A 25932-nucleotide genomic window follows, 5' to 3' on the forward strand; every position below is an offset into this window, starting at 1 on the left:
CAAAGACATCTCATAGATATTAGTCCAGATATGCTGTACATAACCTTTGGTTTGCCAGTGGCTATAGACATACTAGGTATACTTCACAAAGGCTTCATTCTAAATACAAGTATGAATGACACTTTATTTCCCTCTTTGCCTCCACCATCACAACTTATTCTTTTTTCTGTGTAATATCTATGCTAATATCACTAACTGCGATCTTATATAAACTATATTAGTTGACTCTCATGAGTCATCATAAAGTAATCAGTTAGCAAAAGGAGACAATGTTCAATCTTATAAAGGTTGTCAGTTTTAAAAGCCAAAAAATAAGTAGGCATAAAATTTATCTGTAGTAGAGAAAGCTATTTAAAGATGTATCATTTCCATGTAAATGTCAAAAGAGTATCTGTGACATGCCCGGACTCCAGGTGCAGCCTGCCTCTGCTTGACCACTGAGAATAAGTTGGGGGTGTACCAGAGGCCAGCTCCTTGGCCTGTGGTGCCTCAGCTCTACCTGGGGGACTCCAGCATTAGCTTGAACCCAGGAAAAACTGAAGACTGAGCCAGACTCTTAGAGCAGGCTTACATACAGTTCCTATCTGACCATACGTCACCTCACCGATTTTTGGGGACCCAACTCTACATATATAACTTTCTGCCATCTCACTGGTGCATGTTTGCTAGAACATAAATCTTCCTGATCTAATTAAGAACAGGAGACTGTGTGCATCCTTTTAGACATGGGGATTCTCTAATCCAATATACTGTTTCTCTCCTAATTTCCCCTCAGTGAAAAAAATGTTCTCTATGTTTCTAGGTGCTAGTATTTTCCTTTCAAAATGTAATTGTCTGGGAAGGTCTCTCTCATCCATGTCAGATGTTGATTACTGCTTTTCAGCCTTTCTTGGGTGCCAAAGAAACTCATTGTTGATCTTTGAAAGTCATTATCATTTTGTGCGACCCTGGTGCTGCTCAAACATATAAGAAATACAGTTTATAACAGATACCTCAATGTATATAAAAATAAGGACCATAAAGCTAAACACAGTTAGACATTACCTATATGAAGAAACTGCCATATTAGTGAATCAAAATCAAGAAACCATGCAAGATGCCGCATGACCCCTTCAGTTCAGGATAAATATGTAGTTTTTTGTTAGAAGAACAAGGTTTAAGTATTTGTACTTTGAACACTTATCTTGAATTAATCCTTACAAAGTTGCGTTTTAGAGTGGAAAACAAGACTAAGAGTCTGTTTTGTAGCATGTTCATGCCAGCTGTTTCATTTTAGCTGCGACTTCTCCAAATTCTAGACTCTGGTTTACGAGTCCTGGATTAGTTATAAACAAATAAAATTTGGCCTTCTGCTATTGAATGGATTTATAGGGATTATTGTTCTTCCATTATGCAGCTGCCCGTTGTAAGAGACTAGTTGAACCAGGGGCAGGCAATTCTTTCGTGTGGAGGGCCGCTTAACAAGGTTTGGTTAGCTATCGAGGGCCGCATGAGTAGCCCTGCCCCCTGGTTGCCATCTTGGGATTGGAAGTCCCGCCCCTAACCCCTGACCTTGCCACCAGAAGTCCCTCCCCTTGTCCTCTAGAAGTACTCCTTGGGGGGCAGAGGGGGTCACCATGTTAGAACCAGAAAAAAACATATCATACACTAAAAGTCAAAATGCCTACTATAACATTTTAATTTTATTACAGTAGATATTTTTGTCATGATCTGTGTTTGTATAGTGTATATAGGGGAGATTGCATAATAACTCAAAAATAAATTCTTAGTCTTTTATATGGTGTGCAGGGATGTGTATGGGGGGTAGGGGTGCGTGTGTGTGTGTGTGTGTTTGGTGAGGGGGTGGGGAGTGTGCGTTGGGGTGGAGTTTGTGAGGTAGGGTGGCTGTGTGCTGGAGAGTATAGGGTATGCTGGGGGCTTGTGTGGTGTGGGTGTGTGGCCATGGAACACACTGCAGTCAAGGCAGGCAACACTGTGGCATGGGTGTGTGACGTTTGAGGGGTGTGGGGACCCTCCCCCACACACACACTCCCCCCATGGTGCATCAGCAAGCAGGGGCACTTGGGGCACTGGTGCCCAGCTCCAGCCAGTGCAGCACATTGCAGCGAGGAGTGCAACACTCTCCAGGCAGTCTCTATTGCCGGCGCTCCCCGCACTTGCACAGCACAGGAGGGAAGCCCTAGGCTGGAGCCAGGCTGACTTCCCCACCCTAGCCAGCTCCAGCGCTTGGGGCTTCCCTCGTGTGCCACGCGAGTGCAGACAGTATGGTCCCCCTCCTGTTGCTGCCCCCACTGCCTGCCAGGGCTGTGCGCCATGGCCGGGGGGGGGGGGGGAAGTATGGGAGGGGTCCCCATACCTCTGCCACACCCACACCCTGCTCCATGTTGCAGCCGCCCCCCTGGGCACAGGCTCCCTGCTGCCACCAGCCTCAGCCCCGAGCTCTGTTGTACCGTCCAGCTTCAGCCCTGCCCTAGCTGCCCCTTCCCCCCAGCTTCCCTACCTGCTGCATGGCGGGAGGGGGACGCTGAGGAAGCTGGCAGCAGCAGCTAGCAGGGCTCGGCCCTTCTGCCCACAAGGGTGGGAGCAGGGCATAATAGGGTATGTTGGGGGTGGGTTTAAGCATCTCGTTCCCACCCTCGTGGGCAGAACGGCTGGGCAGGGGACAATTCATTGGTGGGCGCCACAGGCCAAATGAAAGTGCCTGATGGGCCACATCTAGCCCACCAGCCATATTTCTCCCACCCCTAAGGTGAACTGACTGAGATGGGCAAAACCAGCAGCTTCCTCCTTGGTTCCAGACCTTGATCATAATTTTCCAGGTAGTGATTAATAGTGCTATTGCTACCATGTGTATTTCTTGTCATCATCTAAGGGCTAATTAAGATTCAGTTGCCAGAAGAAGGGAAGCACATAGGGAAGTGAAACAGGATATCTACAAGTCTCAGGATGTCCCCTTCTGAGTCCTAGCCCACACTAGTAAATGAAGGGCCCAGAATACTTTTTGGCATCTGAGGTAGAAGATAACAGGAAATAAGGGGTGCACAGGTGGGGAAATTCCCATCTTCAACACGTCTTTTCTGCCATCAGGAACATGCTCATTCATATTCTGGAACAAAAGGAAGGGATGATATCCCCTCTGAATCCATTTAGTAAAGGTGACCTGTTACCCTTTCCTAAAATGTTGGGTATAGGTACATGCCTCTTCCCTCAAATTTACATTTGAAGGGCTAGTAGCCTGCTGGTCCACCCGGTAAACTCACCCAGTATAAAACCAAATAGGGATTAGAACTGTGTGGACAAGTGATTGTTTTGGTTTGCTGGCCAGATTGGAGAAGTTATTTGCTTTCTGTCAACTAAAAATGAACTAATTTTGTTGTTTTGGGTTGAATAAAACATTTTGTTTTAACTCATGGTTTCCTTTTGGTCTTGGAACATTTTGCCCTTTATTATTAAATTTTAATGGTTTTAATGAAAAATAAACTTATTTTGAAAATATCAAAATGAAATCTTCACTCTATTTTTTTTTCAAATTATTTTTTCAGCCAAAACAATTTAACAACTTTTATGCAAATTATACATTTTGTTTCAGTTGTCCTGAAACTGCTTTTTGGGGGGCAATATTCATTGGGTACTCTATTCGATATTCAGTTCACACAGCTGTAGTAAGGAATGCCTTCTGGGAGATGCACAGTGTTTTGGATACATTAAATGTGAGAGCTTGTGGGGCAGATATTTCTTGGGGCAAGTAAATATCCAGACTTCTGAACATTCATTCAATACCCAAAGCATTAGAGGTATTAGAGCCTCTAAAGCTTTGGGTTTTAAAAACATGCACAGATTTTTACCTACAAATTGTTGAAATGTACACACAGCCCTCCAATAGCAAAGATGCAGCCTCCAACTTTACTTTATTTGGAGAATAGTTCCTGGAAAGGCATTTAAATATTGATAGGATGGAGGGCACTTACTGGGCTCTGAAAAGGGGCTAAATCCAAGTAAATGTGAAGCTGTGTCTGTAACGGGGTATGAGTTACATGAGCACTCCTTCCTTTGTGTAATGTTGAGAGGAATCTTGGACTGCAGTGCTAGGACAAAGGACTATGTCCCTGTTATCCTGTCACACTTGACAACTGTGATGAAAATCTCTGTTTTCCATTTACCTTAATTTCCATGTAATTGTTAGTATTTAACATTTTTTCCTCTATTCAGTCAGTCCCTTGGGGAAAAAAATTCTTAGCATCCTTTCTCAATATCCTGGTTACGTCTCTTCTGTTAATTGTTCTTTTGTTTGGAAAAAAAAAAAAAAACTTGGTAAGCTGATATCTATTGAAAACAAACTTCTGTCTAATAGAAATAAACTTGCCCACTTTCTTGAAGCATAGCAGTAATACTAGAGGCACGGAACAGAAATGCCTTTGAAAGGAAGTGTAAGAAAGGTTTTTTAGAATTTTGAGGGTCTTTTATACAACAACTTGAAATCCTTTGGAATTAAGATGTATACAACGATAAAACTTTTAATTGGCCTGGAAATACCACCATTTTGTTTTGCCATTTAGCATCTGATCGGTGTGTTTTTCACAAGGAAGACAATGAAATCGTGTTGTTGGAGGTCCAGAATGAGGTGCAGTGGCAGAGTTTGAAAGATGGTAGCACAATATTTCCTCTTTAAAGTTAGCCTGTAAATCATTTATGGCAGGATACACTTTATATTATATAAGTGTACAGCTTCTAGTTCAGTGAGGCTCTGTTTGGAGCATTAAGATAATACCAAGTACAGTTCATTATAAATGTGAAATTTTGCTCTCCCTACCCTGAAACTCTCTATTCTCCACATTTAAAAATGTAAACAAATTGGTTGCATAGCATGGAGCATGAAGCAGATATGCAAATATCTGTGCTGAGGGAAGCACTTGAAAACTCATCTTCCATAACTATCAAGGCTAGAGACAATCTCTGATCAATCTCCAAGGAAAAGGGTAAATTTTCATCATCTTCCTTGCTCTCTATAACAAAGAACAACTTTCTTATAATGCTGGTCATTTCTTATATAATGTGAATGAATTTGATAGTGGTAGACAAGTTGCCAAATACATCTTCACAGCAAAAGGCTTTTATAGTAGCTTCAGGGGAGCAAACTTTGGCCCTTTGCCAGGCAAATGTGGAAGAGAATTGAAAATGACATATTTAGAACTCGAGGTTTAAGATTTTTTGACTATGATTTAGAACTCAAGTACATCCTTCTCTTAGTTGAAAATGGGTCATTTTAACTTGATTTTTAAAATCTGATCGTGTAGCATCTGATAGGAGTGCATAACCATTTGTACTATATCAATCTAATGAACTAAATCCAGGACGCACACAACATTTAAAGCAAGCAGCACATCACTTTTACAGAGTTTCTGCTGACTTGGTACTCATGGAGTACTGAATACTGACAACCCAGGAAAGTTGAAGGTCTCCAAGAAAAATTGAGAACTCTCAATTCCCATTTAAGGATGAAATAATATAATTTTTGTGACCATGTTGACTTGCATAAATTATGTTACCATTCTTTAATTCTTTTCCTATTACATCCTATGTCAGGCAGCACATGATTTTGTCCGGGATCAGTATCAGGCACATTGGCCCTTAATTCCACAGTTGCTATTTTTATGCTTTTAAAATACTGACAAGTTGGTTAATCTTTCTTCACCTCTTTGAAAAATTTCCCCACTGTTACAAGATATATTAAAATCAACCTAAGGGCCTTGTTACATGTTGCACTTTGAGCTGTTCCGATGTTGATCAGTTTTAGTGCAAGCTCGAGTTTGAACTAGTCACACCTTAAGGCAGGGGCAGGCAATTATTTTGAGAAGAGGGCTGCTTACTGAGTTTTGGCAAGCTATCGAGGGCTGCATGAAAGGCAGTCCAAGGCAGGTAAATATTAATTTTCTAAATTTTTTAGGGGCCCTGAGTGCTGGATAGAAAGGCCTGGCAGGCTACATCTGGCCCACCCCTGCCTTAAAGCTAAAAGGTTTCTCTGGCTGTCCCCTACTTGCACACCTGTGACTTGCCACTAGATGGCTGGTGAGCAGAGACCTGTCAAGGAGCTACAGCAGTGAGTTGCTGCTACAGGGCTGGTGAGCCAGGACAGGCTTCTCTCCCTGCTCTAGGGGTTCTGTGAGACATGGGGTGGGAACAAGAAGGTGGAAGGTGGAGAGTCAATGGGGTGGGGAAGGGTGGTGAAATGGAGGAAGTCAGCACTGAAGGATAAAATAAAAACAAGAAAAAAATAAAAGAAACAAAGAAGTAAATTAAAGAAGGCCTCATGTTTGAATAAATAGGCATTTTGGATTGGGTGGTGGGTAGTGTTGGTTGTGCTTCCCAGGGTGGCTAGGAGTTGGGAGCAGTAAGGGAAGGTACTTTTGGGGGGAGCTACTGCCTCTCTCCTAGGAAGGAAGCCCCAGCTCATGGGGACCTAATCTGGCCTCCTACCTTGTTTCCCCCCAACCCCCTCCTCCCTTGATTCCACTCCTGGACCTACCCATGCCCTGCCACTTGGTTAGCTAGCATGTACTCTGCAGGCTGTTTGCATGAGGTTGCACTCCTGGGGGGGAGGTCACACCCCTGGGGGCGGGAAGTGGAGCTGGCTTGGTTCCAGAACCACCACCTGGGCAGTAGAGGTCAAGGGATGGAAAGTTTGTCCTCACAGGACAGGAAGGTGTGGGAAGGGACACTGCATCCTGGGATGCTGGAGGACTGCAACTTGAGCAGCTTATCTGTCAGGAGTGGCCGCACAGCAATGGAACACGAGCTGGGTAAATGGTTCGGAGGTAAACCTGCCCTGGAGCAGCGTGACTTTTAGCTGCCTAAAGTGTGCTTTAAACTAGTTTCAAGTGTTAATGTATGGACAATTCAGGAGTTAAGAGCTTCAGAATCCGCCTAAAATTAAGGTGTAATAAGGCCCTAAAAAGCCCTCTGCTGAAAAATAAAAATAGGAATCTGTTTTGAGAGGATCATACCCCTTTGGGCATAGACCTATGGTTGTTTGAGCTTTTGAATTGCTGTTCTGCAAGGACACTAGGCTAAAGATGCACATTTTTGTGATGACATTAGCAGAGTAAATTATCAAAGCATACAATTGCAGTGTTGTCTTTAATACTATAGTTTTTCCTCCCCTTATGCTTTTCTGGAATAGTCAGTTTTGTAACTACTTCCTTCACAGCATCTCCAAGCTTTGACAGTTTTCTCCACCCTGATGGCTAAAACTGAAGTACACAATTCAACTTGACTACTAAAATCTCCCCTTCTGTTATTTAGTACTAAATTTGCTCTGTGTATGGACACATGCACATTTGGAACAGTTTCAAAAGGACAGCAGCTCTTATGTTCTACTTATTACCTGTGGACAAGCTGAGAACAATATAAATGTAGCATAACTGCTCCAACTTTAACACAGCTTTATCCAGTGTTAAAGTTAGCTAGTTTTGCTATATTTGTATGGTTCCTGAGATCTCCACATGTAACAGCTGTGATCCTTTTGAAATGTTTTCCTTTTGAAATGGCTCCAAATGTGTGTGTGTCCATACCATCTCTATCCAGTCCTTCAAAACTGCTAGCAGACTCATCATTCCTGCTTATTACTTCACTTCTGTCAGTCTCTTTTCAGTTATTTCACTGACTAGCCATTGTGCTGAACAATTTATTACTACTGCTACTTATTTTCAAGACTTTAAATCACTATCCCTCCCTGCATCTCTTTGCCCTGGTCTTTTTCCCTATCCACTGACAATTATGCTGGATCCAGTATACTTTGTCATCTTTCCTCACAGCCATCGATACCTCCATCTAATCTACCTTTATGCTTGGGGTTCCCTTTTGTGAGAGATCCATCATGCTTCTACCCTGGCTTCATTCAGATTGCTCTTTCTACAGTGTTGCCTAGAAAGATATATGAACCACATAGATATAAGTTATACTTAAGGCAATTATATAACTGAAACCTGTGATTTCTCTCGCCCCTTCCCTTCTTTGCCATATACTACTTACTTTACATGTCCATATTTTCAACCAGTGATTCTCAACCAAGGTACCATGGTACCTTGGGATGCCTTGATCCTTTCAAGGGTGGTGCAGGATGCCACACAATGTTAACACTATTAGGTACACAAACAGGATTCACAAGATTTCAAATAGGGATTGATCCATAGTGTTAAAATTATTCTGACCTGTTGTAGTGTTTCTGAATTCTTGGCAACAGAAGAATTCCTCTATTTTTTTGTAGTCAGAAAATGAGTGAAAATTTAAGTGCTGACATTTTTCAAGGGGTGCCTTGAGTCCAACAAGGGGTACATTGAGTTTTAAAAGTTTGAGAACCACTTGTAGACAATAAATTTCCACAGAGCAGAGACCTGTACTTTATTATCTAGTACATTATAGGTGCTATTAAATAACAGCACCCATAATAGATAATGTAGTAACTGTTGACCAATTTTGATTAAACAAAAGCAAGGCAACCCTTTTCTCTTATGAATGGCTATTTTAAACAGTACATAAATACAGGCATTCAGCTGTAATGACAAATATTTTTCGTGATTTATTTTACCTTTTTATTTAAATATATGCAATTATCCTACAACTTTTATCTTGCCTATGAAAGTCTCTGAACAGTGAAGAATGAATTTCAGTTCATCTCGCTTATAACTCTGATTATAGAGCTCTGACCTACCAGTGTGATATGAACTGCATAAACACATAAATTATCGAAGCGGATTTATTCAAGTTTGAACAACCAAGTATATATTGTCCAAGTATTTTTTCTGAACTAAACGCTATGGCATAAGGGCCTCTTCAGAAGATGGGAAAATATTAAAAATGACTGAAGTGTATAACTTTAATATTAAATGAAATTTCATTGGATTTCATCCAAGATAATTTTTTCCCCCAAGTCAGATAAAAATAGTTCTTACAGTTGAGAATAAATCGTATAGCCCAGTAACAGAAATGCATAATATGACAGTATAATAAAACTACATGCCTTGAAGTGCATGGAAAGCTGACATCTAGGTTTAGCTGTGTTCATAGATACACCAGAATTTTTGAGGAGTATCAGGACTTAGTTCCATTGCTGTGTTGATGCAAAATATAAGTTGTAGACCTCCTATTCCTCTTGCCCACTACGACGCAGCTCTCCCCACAAAAAACATCCATACCTCAAGTTAAAAGGTACTTTAAACTCAAGCTCCCTAGTCCATCTTCATTTGTGAAACTGCTAACACTTGAGCTATTAATGAAGTAGGGATGCAGCAGGTCTACTGTTTGAATTAGTATAGTCTATCAACAAGTAATTCAGGTGTTCTGGACAGGTAGTGTTGTTTAACAGTGGGGTCACTCACTTGAATTAGTGTAACATTAGTGGAATAATTTGAGTACAGTAAGGGAATATCTGTAGCTACTAATTTGACTGCAATCTGTCCGAACATATCTGAGCTATCTTTAAATTAGTTGTGTAATAGGCCAGTGTGAAGCAGCTAGTATTTACTTTGGATTTGGCCAGTTCGGGGGACAGTGATTCGATTTGGTGATTCAAATCACTATCCCGAATCAATTTGACTGAATCTAATTCGGAGATTAGGCTGCTGCTGAATTGGCCAAATCTCCGAATTGGACAGCCTCCGACCCCTGCCCGGCCCCAGCTACCCGCTCTTTAAAAAAAAAAAAAAGGCTCAGGCTCACCCCCCCACTGCCCCACACTGTGTGGGGGTCTCTGCTACGAGCCCCCAGAAGCCCCAATGGCCACTAAGTGCAGGGCTTTTTTTTTTCTTAAAGAGCCAGGACACTGGGGCTGGGCTTGGCCGGCTTTGGGGGGCTGTGGCTGGGAGAGTGGGCAGGGGTCAGGAGGCACTGGGGGAGCAGGCAGGAGATGGGGCCAGGCGGAGGTCCCCCCCATTGTCCCCTCCCTCTTCCTCCAGCCCCCTGCTTACCAGCATGGAGTCTGGGTCCAGCTTTCTGAATCTTTTCTGAATCGATTTGGAGAGCTTCATATGTATTCAGATCTTTTTATTGGTCTCCTGATTTGATCTGAATTTGGAGATTTGGCTGCCGAATTGGCCCGAATCTCCTCTGAATCGAATCAGCACCCGAAGCTTTGCACAGCCCTACTGTGTAACTGTGGTGGCATGGAGTTCAGCTTGAGCTAATTCAGCCTGTTTCTAGGGTGGGTTTTAAGCTCAATGGAATTGGTTTCTCTTGTATTTAGGAGAAATGATCTGTTCTTCCTGTGTCCTTCTGTAGAAGTGTCATAGCTTGCCAACAAATCTAAGTGGTGCTTCTGGCTCTCTGTGTCCTCACTTTTGTCCATTCCAGCTGGCAACCAGCCATGCCTCCAGTACAGATTGATAAGCTATTACTGCTTGTGGTTTCACATTTGCTGTAGCAGCGTGTAGCCAGAGGGTATTGGAGACAGCAGCGATTTCTGACCCCTGAGCAGGTGACAGAGTGAGTCTTGGAAAAGGAGCTTATGCAGCAGTGAAGACGGGGTTTGTGCATCTGTGGCGGGAGGTTCCTCTTACATAAAACAATACTTCTGGTGCAAGCAGGGCAACTGCATGCAGAGTGGTGAGATCCTGAGACAAACCCAGAATGATCAGTCTGGGCTACAGGAGTATGTCTTAAAGCTTGTAAATGAGGACAGCCATACCATTTCATAAGCAGGTGGCTATTGCCCTCTGCCAGTTGGGTGTCCCAAACTGCTCCTGTTTTCTGTTCGTGGAAGTCAGACAAGTTAGGTTGTCTTAAAGCATCAGCGAGCTTCATTGGCAACCCACAGGCATGCAAGGGTAAAAGTTTAATATTAAATTTGAGGGAAAATATTGGCAGAGATCTGTTTGAGGAGGTTAAGAAAATTACAATCCAGCCTGAATAGTTTTGGTTTTAATATTAATTAGGGCTGCGGAAATCTTAGGGGATGGTAAACTGCTAGAGACCCTGACTGGAAAAGAGACTAGCTTTTTTCAGACCAGAAGCAGAATTCCAGTTATCTGTGCAAGAGAGACTTTTCATGATCTGCTGACAGAATATCATATCTAGGAGTGGAAAGTTTTTGTAAGCTATCTTGAGTGGCCATTGGAAACGCGCCCTGTCCGGGAAACTTATTGTCTGTCCTGAATAAGAGAGCAGGCAAAAGGCAAAGAATTACTAAGTGTAAGAACTATGTGACGGTGGAACATGCTTCGTAGAGAAGTTGTGGAATATCCTCCTTTGAAACACATGCCCAAAATCATAGTCAAGAAAGAGAGCCTGAGTGTGACTCTGGGCTGTACTAAACCAGCTACATGGAATAATTCCTGGGGTATGATCCAGTGCTCAGTGTAAAGGAGTAGGTGAAACATGCTTCTCAGTAGTACTCCAGGCTAGACCTGGAGGTAGTGTAGACCTTCTTCCACAAGATATTCATACACAAGAAATCTATGGAGAATAGTTAACTTGTGAAATATGGGAAGCAATACCAGATTGTGCTCTTTGCTTTAGCTTCACCATGCCTTATATGTGATGAGCAGCTACTTTTATTGGCATCCTGTATGCTGTGCTCTGCTTTACTTCAGTCTTGCACACATGTTAAATTCTGTGAAATTTTAGATATGACTGCATATAAACTATAGTAAATACTTTATTTGGGGATCAGAGAGTTTAATTCAGCTGCTTTTGTTAATTTTTTTTAATACATTTGTTCTGAGAAGCGCAGGTCTCATTCAGTTATATTTTAGTGGCTGCCACCAGGGGTTGGTGCTCTAGGTCAAGGGTAACTGGCAAAATTTGTGCTTGTGTACAATATGATACAGCATTTTCAAATGTATAGTGGTTATGGGAAACTGTAATAAGCTACACACCACAGCTACACAGAACATGAGCCTTCAATGTGATGCTGCAGCTAGTAAAGCGAGCTTGCATCCATAGATGCTTCTCAAGCAAATCCCAGGATGTCATCCTTCTGCTATACTCAGCCTTAGTGAGGCCGCAGCTGGAGTACTGTGTCCAGTTTTGGGCTCCACAATTCAAAAAGGATGTGGAGAAGCTTGAGAGGGTGCAGAGGAGAGCAATGTGCATGATCAGAGGTCAGGAAAACTGACCTTACGACAACAGGCTGAGAGCTATGGGGCTCTTTAGCCTGGAAAAGCGCAGGCTCAGGGGTGATCTGGTGGCCACCTATACGTTTATCGGGGTGCTCGCCAGGACCTGGGGGAACGTCTGTTCACCAGAGCGCCCTAAGGGATGACAAGGTCAAACAGTCACAAACTCCTCCATTACCGTTTCAGACTGAACATAAGGAAGATCTTCTTTACTGTCAGAGCCCCCAAGGTTTGGAATAGACTGCCACGGGAGGTGGTTCAAGCACCCACTTTGAACATCTTCAAGAGACAATTGGATGTTTATCTTGCTGGGATCTTATGATCCCTGCTGACTTCCTGCCCCTGGGGCAGGGAGCTGGACTAAGATGATCTTCCGAGGTCCGTTCCAGCCCGAATGTCTATGAAGTTACTTTATTACCTGACTTAGTGGATGAATAAACCTGTTAAAAATTTGATGGCGATATCTTACCAAATATTCCTGACTTATTTTCATAGTTATGGTTCACTTTTAATTGTATACTAGATGATGATAATTTGTAATATCGTACTATAAAATAGCAAAATCTTAATATGGCAATTTACTGCATCTCTATTTTTTGAGATGAGTGATACATATTTGTGCTGGCGAGATTCTGTTGCACATGAAAAAGAGGCAGATTAACAAATTGTCCCACCAAAGTGTGGGGGGCCGGAGGGTGGGATCAGGTCTTTTTATACTGGTATTAAGCAGTGTTGGAAGGATGTTAATTATGGATATTTTGAAAGCATGTAATATGCTTTGCAGAGGTCACTGCCATGTTCTTTCATCTGAGCTAATCTCTGTTTACATCTTTCTTCGGAGCATGCGCTTTCAGTTGTCACTTGTTAATGACCACAGGGTTGGGCATCTGAGCTAGGCTGTATTAGTATATATGCACCGTATGGGGCTGTAAAGGACACCCCACACCTCTTTGGTGGCTTTCCATTCAAGCAAAGTTTACTCTAACTTACTGCCTTTACCGTGGCAAGTGTTTAGAAAGTTTGACAGGGTATCAGATCATGAGAGCTAGGATCCAGAAAAGTTTCCAGCACTGGTTTATGGTATTTGCTCTCTGTTCCTATGGGCCCATTTAGGAAGGTACTTAAGCATATGACTAACTTTAAGGTAAGCGGGACTGCTCACATGCTGAAGTGCTTTATTTAATCAGAGCCATAGTGAAAATATGACAAAAAATTAACAAAGCAAGTTATGAGTACACAATGACTACTAAAATGCTAGACAACAAGAGCTGTATCCAACGTAGTAACCAAAACTTTTTTTAGAAAAACAGAGACAGGGTTTGTAGTTGGTATGACTCTGTATCTTCTCCCCCTCCCAGTCATTTGAAGAAAACTCATTTGTTTCATAGTATTAGAAACTGGTATATTTACATATGTGGTATACTGTATATGGGTATGTACTAAATGTATAATAAAGTGGACATATTTTTAAACATTTGCAAATGAGAGGAAAATCAAAGCATTAATGCAGCGTAACTTAAGCACACGTAATAACAATTTAAAATGTTGAATTATGAATTGTGGTAGGAAAATTAAGCACTGGAAATTAAGGAATAAATTTCACTATAAAAAATCATGTTTCTAGAATTACCAGAGAATGAAGCCTTGAGGTTTTATTCTGTGTGTTTGATGCCATTCATGCTGACTGAAATGTGACTGTTATAAGTTATAGAAAAATGAAGAAGCAACTATATATACAGAAAAGGAATATGGATGAAAAAAAAATTGAGGGAAAAATTGGCCCTAAATCAAGACATATAAGTAAAATAATTTGTCTCTTTAGTCCAACAGGCAGCCTGCTAAACTGAATCTACTAACCTGCCAAGTGAAGCCAAATGCTGAAGATAAGAAGTCTTTCGATCTGATATCACGTATGTGACATTTTAAGTGGATGAACTTTTGTAGCTTGCATTGTCATATACCATTGCTTGGGATTTTATGGAATGGTTTAAAGCATGACCATTACAAGACATCATTTAAAATAGAAATGAGTTTAATTCATGAAAAGTTCATTTCCTAATCCAAACTTCTACAAAGTCCTATGAATACTTTGATCAATCTGTAATTTTGATGACTCGGGACTCCTTAAAACTGGATGTGTGTAAGGCTTAATTGTTATTATTATAGTATAGTTACAAGCCATGAAATGTATTGTGCATACCAGTAATTGTTCTATGAAAATGGTAGCTACATGTGAACATGCTTCTCTGGATTTAGTTAGGTAATTATTTTGGTATTTCAGCAGCCGATTGGTACCTGTTGGTTCAAAATAGACTCTAATTGGAGTGCAAAACTTCCGTTTCCTATTGTTTGGAGAGCCATAGTTTCAGAACTAGCTGAGGTTTTGCCAGGATAAGTGGGGGGGCCATATGTTGACAAGTACAAGTGTAGAGGACTTAAAATAAATGTGATTTCCTGGAGGATGTGATGACACAAATGCGTTACAGTCAATCTAGTAGCCTTAGTGTTCAGATGCAGAAGTGTTGGGACACTTTTTTATTTGTCAAGTTTCGCTTTTCCATCAGTGAATCAATGTTCATTCCATCTCCCCAACAAAATCAGTCCTGACCCCTCCCTCCGCCTCATTTCTGATGCACACCTATTAATATACCGAGCATCACTTATAATTTAGGTTTCTGCCTTAACCTACCATGTGTATATTCTGCTCATTCACTTTTATACACCGTGACCCTGGAAATCATGCTCTTTATATAAGCAAAGTCATTTCTTACCATCTGTATTAGATTCATGCATTTTAGACTTTCCCCTGTCTTCCTTTTTAGTAAGTTTTGACACTTACAGAAATAAATAGCTTGATGTCACAAATTCTGTTCCTTTAATAAAATTTAGGCACAGAAAATAGGTGTGCTGTAGATTAACTGACTCATTTTAACATTTGTCTTTAATTGTTGAATATATTTTGGTGGCAAATATTTTGGTAATTTAAAATTAATTTGAAATCTGTTACATGTGCTCAACATCAGGAAGATCTTTTTTTTTCTTTGTATTTCAGACAACAGAACATACCATTTCCAGGCAGAAGATGAACAAGAGTATATAGCGTAAGAATGCTTACACTGTCATCCAGACTGTTTTAAGTTTACTTATAGAGATATGCAAAGCTACAGATGTCACTGGAAGACATCTGACTTTTTTGCTGACTTAATGAAAAATCCTATAGATGTTTGTTCAGTGATTGCCCTACCCCCTCCCATTTTAAAATCTATAAAGGAAAATTGGCTTTTATCAGAGTAAGGGTGGGCTAAGGGTTTGAGGACTTGATATATATGAAGTACATGAGGACACTACAAATGTAAGATAATAGAATTCCATACCTCAATACTGCCTCCTTGGTTTGTTGACATTATCCTATCTGGGCTTATTCATATTACACAGTAGACTGGATTCTACTAATATTTAAAAGAATTCCTGGACTATATTTTGCCGCAGGTATTCTTTTCTTACAACTTCTTCCTGTCTTTTCTGGTTCTGTCTTCACCTTATTTCACTGTGGGGGGCGGAAATCATAAATGGAAGTATTTCATATACCTCTGCCACATTAGGCTTCACATGGAGATCCAGAAAATAGAAACAGGGACACCGCCTGTCTCTGTCTTGGTATAGTTTGGAATCTAGAAATGTACTGTAGTTCATTTATTAATGTATACCTTTCCATCAATATTATATCATAAAAATAATTCCTCTTCCTCCCAGTGAAGGACTTGCTGGTGTGTTGCAAATCATTTTGTCACTCACTTTTGGCAGCTCTAGGCCTATGGCTCCTGATAGGTTTTAAAATACTGGTTCTGCTGGAACCTGAGGAATTTTATGTCCCAACCCAAACATAACTCATCCTGCCTTACAGATCTGTCATGGCAGCCCATGCAGTGTTTGGAATGGGGCATAAAATTCCCCAGGGGATTAGGCGTGGAGCAGCTGTGTCCTGGTCCTCAAGTGTGTCCCATGCCTCGCCCCAAAGTTCAGTTGAGTATCAGGAGGGGGTATGGAACAACCCTGGGTGCCCTTTCAAGACCCAGTGCTGTCCTCAACAATATCCTGGGGATTGGGCATGGAGGATAGCTGTGTTCCAGACCCCAGTTCTGCCCTGTGCCCCATCCAGACACTCAGCTGACCATCAGGATGAGGTTCGTGGATTCATAGATTGTAGAGTCAGAAGGGACCACAGAGGATCACTGTGTCTGACCCCATTCCCCTGGAGGTACAGGGCAGCTTTGGGGTCTGGGACAAATGCAACTCATTGTATTTAAGCCACAATATAAATGAACCACAGAAATATGCCATGTTAAGTGTGGAATATCTTTGTGACTGATTTGCCACTTTGTAGCTCCATAAATTGGCTGAACATGTGGCATGAATGGCAGTAATCGCATTGTAAATGCAACATTTGCTAGAGCCCAATGATTTCAATGGATTGCAGAGAACATGCAGTTTTCCACCTTCCTTTCAGTTTCTCTCTTCCAAGTCATGATCTTCTCTGTTCTTCCAGAGCAGGGGTGGCCAAGCATCATGCTCTGGATGTTCTTCCAGAGCATCTGTGGCACAGACAGGTGCTGTGGGTGGCACTCAAGTCCCACGTGCTCAGTAAAGGGAGATGCTAGATGGAGAGTGTGGGGAGTTAGAGTCTCTGGCGGCACGGAGCTGAGAGGGATCAGGTCACTGCTGCAAAAGGAAGACAGATATGGGCCTGTTCAGCCTAGAAAGAGAAGACTTTGGATTTGGTGGCAGCTTACAAATATATCAGGGGAGACTATCAGGAGCTAGGCAAACAACTATTCACCAATGTGCCCCAGGGGAAAACCAGGAGCAATGGTCTTAAGCTCCTAGAAGAAGGTTTCAGACTGGATATAAGGAAAAACTTCTTCATGATTCATGTGACCAGACTCTGGAATAGACTCCCAGTGTGGGGTGTTGCAGGCATCTGCCATGAAGATCTTCAAAAGCAAACTGAACACACACCTTGCTGGGGTTATTTGACCCCAGCAGTCTTTCCTGCCCAGAGCAGGGGGACTGGACCCAAGGATCTCACGAGGTCCCTTCCAGCCCTAAACTTTTGTGAAGTGTCAGGTGCCATTGCCCAGAGCCAGGTTAACCCTTCCCTGACTCTGCAGCTACTGACAAATTTAAAGCTTTGGTTCCTTGCTCATCATACAGCAATTGCATGGCCATTGTAGAAATAACTTTGCTCTTGGTGGTTACACCTCTCTCACAGTAGTGTCCTATCCCCACTCGGCTCCATGTAGCTAGAGGCCCTGAGCCTCCCTGCCTCCAGTACCCTAGCAGACACTTATCAAGTACTCCTCAGGAGGCATCCTAGTCCGGCCTGCAGAATTGCAGTGCTCTTCCATTCTTTCAGTGACTAGCATTGTGGACCTTCAGAGGCAGATCCTATTCCCCCACTCTAGTCTCTCAGTGGGAGATTTGCCTTGGTTATAGCCAACTCCATCATATTAGGATCCATGTCACTCCTGAGAGGAGCATATTATTCCCTCCAGCTCATTGAGAAAGAGGTTCAGGCAGCTGGACAACCAAGCAAAGAAGCCTTCTCTCTGCTCCCAGTGTTGCTTATCCATTTTATCCAATGGCCATGTAATGCAAAACAAGTGAGATTGGGAGATGGGGCCAAAACTTAGACCTCCTTTTCTCCCAAGATAGTTCCTGCCACAGAGCCAGACTCCCCATTGCTTGCCTTACTTAACCAATACACTGGTGGTTAGTAGGGCTGTGCGAAGCTTTGGTCACTGATTCAGTTTGGCGGAGATTGGGGGGGGAGGTCCCACACAGTCAGTGGTGGGCCCGGAAGTACTTCCGGTCCACTTCTGGGTTCGCTGCCAAGCAGGCGGAGGGCCTCCCTGCACTCCTGTGGGACACTGCACCCGCCCCACCATTTCAGCGTTCATGAGCCGCGCCTGGCGCCTTAAGGTACATAGAAAAAATAATTAAAGCTGTGTCTATGGCCGAATCGCTGATTCTCTGAATCACCACTGAATCTTCAAATTCGGATTCAGCCAAATCAAATCAGGACAGTGATCTGAATCAACTAATCGAATCACTGACCCTGATTTGGGCCGAATCTGAATCGAATACGGCCCGTTTCCCACTCCCTTAGTGGTTAGAGAACAGTCCCAGGAATTGGAAAATGTAGGTCAAACCTGCCAGATTGAAATGGGTGTAGAACCTGTCTCCCACTTCTGGGGCAAGGGCCTAAATCAGTAGGTCATTGAGTGGAAGATAAACCTTCTTACAGCTGGAATGGGATTGCAACAGAGCAGAAGTGGTGTGAGACACTTAAGTGACTGTATTGGATCACTTCTATATATACACAGTAAGGCAAGTCTAGTTATATCAGGCCAAAATGGAGATGTATAAAGCATCATTGGCTCTTAGTAGTATTCTGGGTGTTGCACAGGGTAGAATATGATTGTGTTTGATCACTTAGGTACCTAAAAGCTGTGTAAGTGCCATTTTAGAGGTGAAATAGGGTCTAGTCTTGGTGTCTTGCAGGTATTCAGTCAGGCTTTACAGTTAATTGACAGCTGAAGATAATGGTATCGTGGACATGAAGTACTGTGTCCATTTATAGGCTAGGAGCAAGCAAGGAGTCTTGTGTTTGCTCTTGTGTGTGTATGTTTGCTCATAGTGTCCTCCAGGCTTAATGTTGGCCTGCAGATTGCAAAATGTAACTTGTCTGTCATGCTGACTGCTGACATTGCCAATTGCAGCCCAGAAACTTTTACTTTTGTTTTTGGGAAGTGCCACATTACTTTTCATTCATTCCTCAGTCAAAAAGAAAATAATTCTGTTAACATTTCTTGATAAATGACGCAACATTGAACTTGAAATATTTGCCATAAATTGGATGCACATTGTGTTGATTTGAAAGATGAAGTTTAACGTGGGGGTTGGCAACATATGGCCTGTGGGCCAGATCTGGGACTGGGCAGCTGGAAGCTGCGTCCCATATCCTTGCTGTGTCCCATAGCCCCCTGCTTTCTGGCTGTGGCATAGGTGCATCTTTTAGCAGATGGGGAGCTGCACTATAGCTGGGAGCTGCAGTGTGGAGAAGCAGTAGCAGCCTGGATGCAGTTTCCACCTGTACAGCCCCAGTGCAGCTCCCTACCATCTAGAACTGCACCTGCTTCATACCTGGGGAGCAGGGGGCTGGGGGGAAACAGCAGTGGCACGGGCTCAGCTCCCAGCTGAACTGGCCCCAGCGTAGGCAGTGGCAAAGCCTGATATACTGCTGAAGCCTGTTAGCCTGCATTGAACCATAGCTTGATTTTTCTAGCCTACAGTTTGTTAAGGGTAGTCAGCCACTGGTTTAATGCTTTGAGACCATGTCACTTGCAGTGTTTCTTTTATTAATGCAGGTACTTTTCTCCCAAAGTATTTTGTCAGACTGGTTTGATATCTCAGACTGGCTTTATATTTCCCTGTTATTGAAGTACAATTTATAAAAATAAAAGAATGTGGTTCAACTTCAGTGGCTGGGAGCATGATCTGTTTAGGAATATTTTTAATATTGAGGTTGCTAAATTGTATTTGTTTGACATGCAAATAGTGAAGATGTGTACTGGAATTAGGTGGGAGTTAAATTGATGAAAATTAATTACGTTTTGCCTGGGTTGGAAACATAAAGCATGATTGGACCTTCATAAAAACAATAACAACGAATTACTGTGCTGTTTTTTATTCAACTGCTCTATGTTGTGGGCAATTACTTAAGTGACCCAAATAGCATTTCATGCCTCTATGTAATTTTGCACAGTTGATTTGATACAGACTTGACTTGTAAAGCTACAAAACAGCCACACACTGTTCCATACTTTGCAGCATAATCCATAAAAGAAAAATGCCCATGAACATGTTTTTTCTTGTGTAGTGAATGCTAACATACTTAACAGGGCTGCCCTATAGGAGTACTACAATGCTGACTCTTCGGGGACATGATCCTGCTCCCATGGAGGTCAATGGAAAGCTTTTCCATTGACTTCCAAGATGTTTGGGTTGTAGCTTAAATGCAGAAATACTGGTTTTTTGGAAAATGCCAATTTTGTCATGTTCAGTTGAAGTTGTTGTTCATTTGAGGTTTATTATTGGATTTTTGCCCTTCTCTCCTATACTCATTTCCAGATATCCCTTCTTATGGTCCTCGCCCCGATAAAGAATTAACACAGAAATAAGGAAAACAGGATTTTCCCTCCTAGTCTTTTTCTCTGAAATCTCTTTCCTGGACTATCTCCCCAACCTGTTTTTTATGCTCCTCTCATCTTCTCATCATTTTTTTAAAAAATAGTCTATAAATATTTTCTACCACTTACTGCCACCACTTCATTTGTGGGTGGTACCACCCCTTTGTTTCTGTTTCTTTTTCCTTGCTTGGCCTTTGTTTCTGGTAACTTTGAAGGGCCTCCATCCACTTAGCTTAATAAAAAAGTAAGTAAGTAGTAGAACAGTTGTTAAAAAAAATCACTATATACTACAGGTCTAACATAGACAGGCTACTGCTGTTATAACTACTGCCCAGAAATGTTTCTCTCTAATCCAGTCTTTTCCCATTTCCCTCTTCCCATTTGTTGCTCCAGTCCACTTTTCCCTTCACCCTAAATTACTAGCTGAGTGTCCTTCAAAATTATGAATGGATAATTAACTCCTTTGGCAGTCAGGAGCTATGTATTAGAGAAGTGCAGAAAATTATTTAAAATGAAGGCTAAGATTTTAGTAGCCCAGAATACTTTGCACCCAGTATTCATTTAGCAGTAATGTACCGCTGAGTGACTTTATCACTAACTTGTACTTTCCATGTTCTCATAGACTTGTGTGACCTGATGTGTAGGGGAAATTTTCTCTGCTAGGTTTTTTTTTCAACCCCCTCTGTTTGAAAGGAATGTTTGAGTAATAAAAGACTGGTCATATGCAAGATAACACGCATCTAATTAGTGCCATAGTTAGTGCCTTATTTAATGTCTGTTGACGTATACTTTTCAAAACAGAAGCCTTAAAATATCATTGGTGGCTCTAAGCACAAAGTCTTTTTTTCTATATGCATAAATATATTTCTGAGAAGATGACTAGAAACAGAAGTCCCACGTGCCATCTGCTCTGGTTCGGTGCACAGGGAGAATGCCCGGTATTCCAAGAACGTGCAGCGTTCAAGCCGAGGCTGCCTTTGTTCTGGAGTGTTTTTCAGTAAAGGTCCAGCTTAGCTCTGTTTTTTATTAGAAAATAAACTGGTATTAACCTACTTTCCTAAGAAAGGCTTTCACAGTTTTATGAATACATCAGAAATTGGCTGCTTTTCGTGGGGCAATGTTAAGAGAAATTTTGGCTCCACTGAAATTGGCCAGAGTGTTGGCACTGACTTCAGTGGACCCAACATTTTACCCAGAATGTCTGCTTAGCTTATCCCTACCAGTTTCTTTGAAGCAATGAACTTTTGGGAGTCAGGGTGTCTTAGCAGATGTAAGGACAACACTCTCCTTTGCTCAGGCAGCTGAGTCACAAAAACCACTGTGGAAGACTGGACAAACTCGCTTATAGTGCATTTTGTAGAAACATGATCTGTAATTAAAATTTGAATCACCTGTTCTCAACCAGGGTGCTGTGGCACCCGAGACCTTTCAGAGGTGCCACCATGGCCATGTGGAACTGCCTCTCACACCTCCTGCAGAGACGGATCAGGAAGGGGGTACAGCTGCAGCATGCACTCTTCACATAGCCCTTCCGTGTCCAATTCAATGTGCTCCTCTCAAAAATGCAGGCACTTCAAGCAGGTGGGGCTGTCCTGCATTCCTCTGTTTCTGGGAGGAGGATGCAGGGTCCAGTCAGGAAGGGCAGTGGCAAGAGTGTGCACTCCAGCTGCAGCCCATTGCATTGTTTGCTCAGGGAAGCCAGGCTGAGCTGGAGCAGCCCTTTGCATCAGTTCGTGGCACAGGGCACGAAACTCATTAGTTAAACCTTTGCTCCAGTGGGTTTAGCTGTAATAGAGGCAGGACCATGTGGCAGCATCCCTGTTGAGAACTGCAGTGGTAAGGTGAGAAAGTACAAGAAGTTCTCAGTGGGATGCTGCCAAATTAAAAAAAAAAGTTTTGGAAAAGACTCTAAAAAGGTTGAGAACAACTGCTTTGGATAATGTGCCATCATTTGTCAGAAGTTTTGCAAATTATATATGATGCAGATTGTTTCAGATTTATATCTGATTATCTTCTTTTATTACCTTGAGTCCAGTGGTTCAGTAAAAGCTGAAATGCTCAATTTATTTCAAACAGAAATTGTACAAATATGACAGTGTTAGAGTTAGGGGAGAGGGGAAAAGATAGACACCAATTACATAAGGCTCTGTAATGTCAACAGTGGGTTAAACACCAAGTTTGTTGGCATGACATGTTTTGGAGACTTGGTCACTTTTTTTTTTTTTTTTGTACAAATGACTTCAGTTGTTTTGAAACAGCATGAATGTTCCTGTGCTAGGATGGCCCTGCTGATTATCTCTAGGTAGACTGCACAGTGTGAGACTGCTCTGAATGTTTCACAGATTGCATCAGGTGATATGCAGAAGCATGGACTTCTTCATTTCCTTAGTTAAAAGGAGTAGGAAGAGAATTGTTATTGCTCTATGGCTGCTGTGCAAGTAAAGAAAAGAACCCTTGGAAATCTGGCCAAGCCAAATGGTCAGCTCGTACAACTAGTGTTTCATCTTTTGATAGTGATTTTTAAGTTGCTATATTATGCCTCTGGTTTGACATAAATGCCTGCCTTTCCTAATTGCAATCATAAACAGCTTGTCAAGAACTACAATATAAGGCCAACTAGCAATTCTTAAATTAACAAATATTTCAATTTGTAATTATCTAAATGTATCTAGATTATATTTGTATCAGAAACAAAAATGCTCTCCTTTTTGGCAAACTGGTCTTCAGCAAAATTGCAAGCGACTGCCACCTAGAGTGCACTTACATGTTTTACTTTTCAAGGTCAAGGTATTGTAGTACCACTGTTTTTCAGTACATATAGGTACAAAAAAATTGCTTGTGTTTACATTTCTCTCTCCCCCTTTTTCTAAGGTTGCTTTTACTAACCTTCCTGTGCAAGCTCTTTACACAATATAGTTAATTCCCAGATTTGTCCTTGGTAGACTAAGCACAGCACAAGACAAAAAAGATTACCTGAGCACAGCACAAACCTACACATTTAAGCTGTGATTTTATACATATTTGCATAAAAAATTGACACATTGAATATTTGTAAAGTTCCTCCTGAGTAATTATTTGCATTATAGGGCTATAACATTATGTCTGAAATTATGCATCTAATCAGTTGAAACTGGGTAGAAAGACAGTATACTGCTTGAACATAGTTTAGTGCAAGGGTGGGCAAAATACAGCCTGCAGGCCAGATCCAGCCCTCCAAATGATCCCATCTGTCCCATGGAGCCCCTCTGCAAGCTGAAAGAATTATCGCAGGCCCTGGCCCTTGGCTACCTCTCAGAAAGCCAGTGATTCCATGCAGGAGGTGCCACTGTGGGTGCTGAGCAACCAACCCCCACCTGAGCCACAGGTGCCAGAGACGAGAAGCCTCTGCCTGGCAGAGCGTTTGCCTGGTCACCCTGTGACTGTTTCCAAGCCCTCCCTCCCTGCAAGAGTGGGAATTCAGGTAAGAGGCAGGGGGCCTGGGAGCATGGGGAGCCATGCGCTATGGGGCTGGGTCAGGCTGGCCTCCCATGTTGCCATCGTGTGCGGCCAGGGACTAGGGCAGGATGTGGGAGCCACACACTATAGAGCCAGGTGGGGCTGGCCCCACACACTGCTGCCACATGTGGCCAGGGGTGCTCACACTCTGGGGACTCCAAAGATGCGCCCCCTCCACACACACACACACACACACACACACACACACACACACACACACACCACCACCACCACCACCACCACCACCACCACCACCACCACCACCCCTCACCATACCCTCTCTCACACCCTAACCAATCACACACCCCACTTCCACACCCTCCACACCCCACCACACACACCCATCCACTTCCCAACTACACAATCCCCCACCATACACCTCCCCCCCCCCCACAGTATACTAACAGCTCACTAAAACTCGCTAAGCAGCTCTCCAGCCAAAATAATTGCCTACTCCTGGTTTAGCATATAAGCAGGCAGTTGGTTGAGGATGCATTAAATTTGAAACATTTTTTGGCAGCAATGTACTGTCAGCTAAGACTGATGCAGTGGAAAGAAACTGGAGGAAAACTTTTCTTTGATTCTATGAAAACATCCCTCTGGTTTTTCAGCTTGCATGTTTTGTGTAGTAGACAGCCCTGTTCAATCTGGCTTCTTTCTGTTTTTGTTTGGTCTTTCACACAGCAGCCAATAAAAGATGTATATTTTTAAAATAGGAAAATACAATTGTATATAACACTCAAAAAATTGGCAGAGACTTGAGCAGGTGTCTTACTTGCAAGTCCTGAATATATGTAGGTATCTGAAGGCCTATGAGCCATTTCGGCACACATCAACGCATTCAAGTGCTTATGTGAAAATTGTCCTATGTGCTAGATTAAAAAGGTGGCACACATGCACAGAAACTTAGACATTTGAATTGTGAATCCAGACACGTGAAGTAGGCCTGAGGTAAGTTGGAATTCAGTAATGCACCACAGACAGTTATAAGTGTGGACCTATTAAGGTCACGATTTTGCAATTTTCACAGAAATCACGAATTTGGTTGGTCCCCTGTGAAAAAGCCTGGTCCCTGTGAAAAAGTGTGGGACCGCAAAAAAGCAGAAAAATGAACCGGGGTGCGGGGATGAAGCTGCCAACAGAGGCAGTTATAAGACATCTGAACTGTTATGAGACATCTGAATTGATCAGATAATAAGGTGTACTCAGAATATGTACCAGAGCTCTGCCATATTGTGACCCTCTCAGATGTGAGTCTTTCCCGTGAACTGATTGTCTCCTTAGCAGTCAGCCCTAATACAAGCTGCTATAGCTTATGATGCACTTCTAAGTTTTATGGAAATGCTTTGACAGATGGTTTGCATGACAGTTGTGAGATGCTTATGCTGCTTTTTCACTGAAGGTAAATTTAGTTTAGACACCCATTACATGCTGGGCTTTTACCATCTAGACAAAGCTCTGTGATTGGACTTGTAAGGATACCCATGATATCGACCATAGTGCATATGTCCTTGCATTTCCAGCATGGACATCTCCTCAGTCAATAAGGCTATAGCAATTATTTATGCAAATTAAGTGTGGGAGGTATCTGAAGCTTATGTCATCAAGGCTACAACTAATAAAGAGGCAGTGAACAGTTTAGAGACTTTTGAAACTGCATTTGAATGGGAAAAAAAAGTGCAGAACCCATTGTGAATACTGAAATAGGCATATCTTATGTCAAGAGACGATATATCTTCTATCTGTGCGTATATTTATATCCATTTGTGTATGTATCAGTTAATTCAATGGTTTTTGTGAGAGGTAACTCATGTGTAGCCACTTTTTTTCTTGAAATGGGAGAAGGAATCCATGCAACCCTCCTCCCCGCCCCCCCCCCAAAAAAAACAAAAACAAAGAAAAAGAAACAAAAATGAAAAGTGGAAAAGGACTTGTGAATCTTGTGAAAAAGTATCACGAGACAGCATATCATTGGACAAAAGTTAGCTGCAACCCTGCTTAGTAGTTAACGTTGGAATTTTGCTTTGCTGTCTTTGCTAGCTGTGTTGAGACTACACACTACTAATGTTAGTCAGGGTGTA

At 42.2% G+C, this 25932-nt stretch overlaps 1 protein-coding gene across 3 annotated transcripts in view; it reads left to right on the plus strand.

Moving 5' to 3' along the window:
* Positions 1-25932, plus strand: part of ASAP1 (ArfGAP with SH3 domain, ankyrin repeat and PH domain 1) — a 282558-nt gene that overhangs the window by 199572 nt on the left and 57054 nt on the right. For all 3 annotated transcript variants that reach the window (XM_059723743.1, XM_059723744.1, XM_059723746.1), the window contains 2 exons: positions 13930-14017; positions 15160-15208. In XM_059723743.1, coding sequence (XP_059579726.1) covers positions 13930-14017; positions 15160-15208 — 137 coding nt within the window. The remainder of the gene's footprint in view (positions 1-13929; positions 14018-15159; positions 15209-25932) is intronic.

This window comes from Alligator mississippiensis, chromosome 3, assembly GCF_030867095.1.
Source record: "Alligator mississippiensis isolate rAllMis1 chromosome 3, rAllMis1, whole genome shotgun sequence".
Classification (NCBI taxonomy): Eukaryota; Metazoa; Chordata; order Crocodylia; family Alligatoridae; genus Alligator; species Alligator mississippiensis.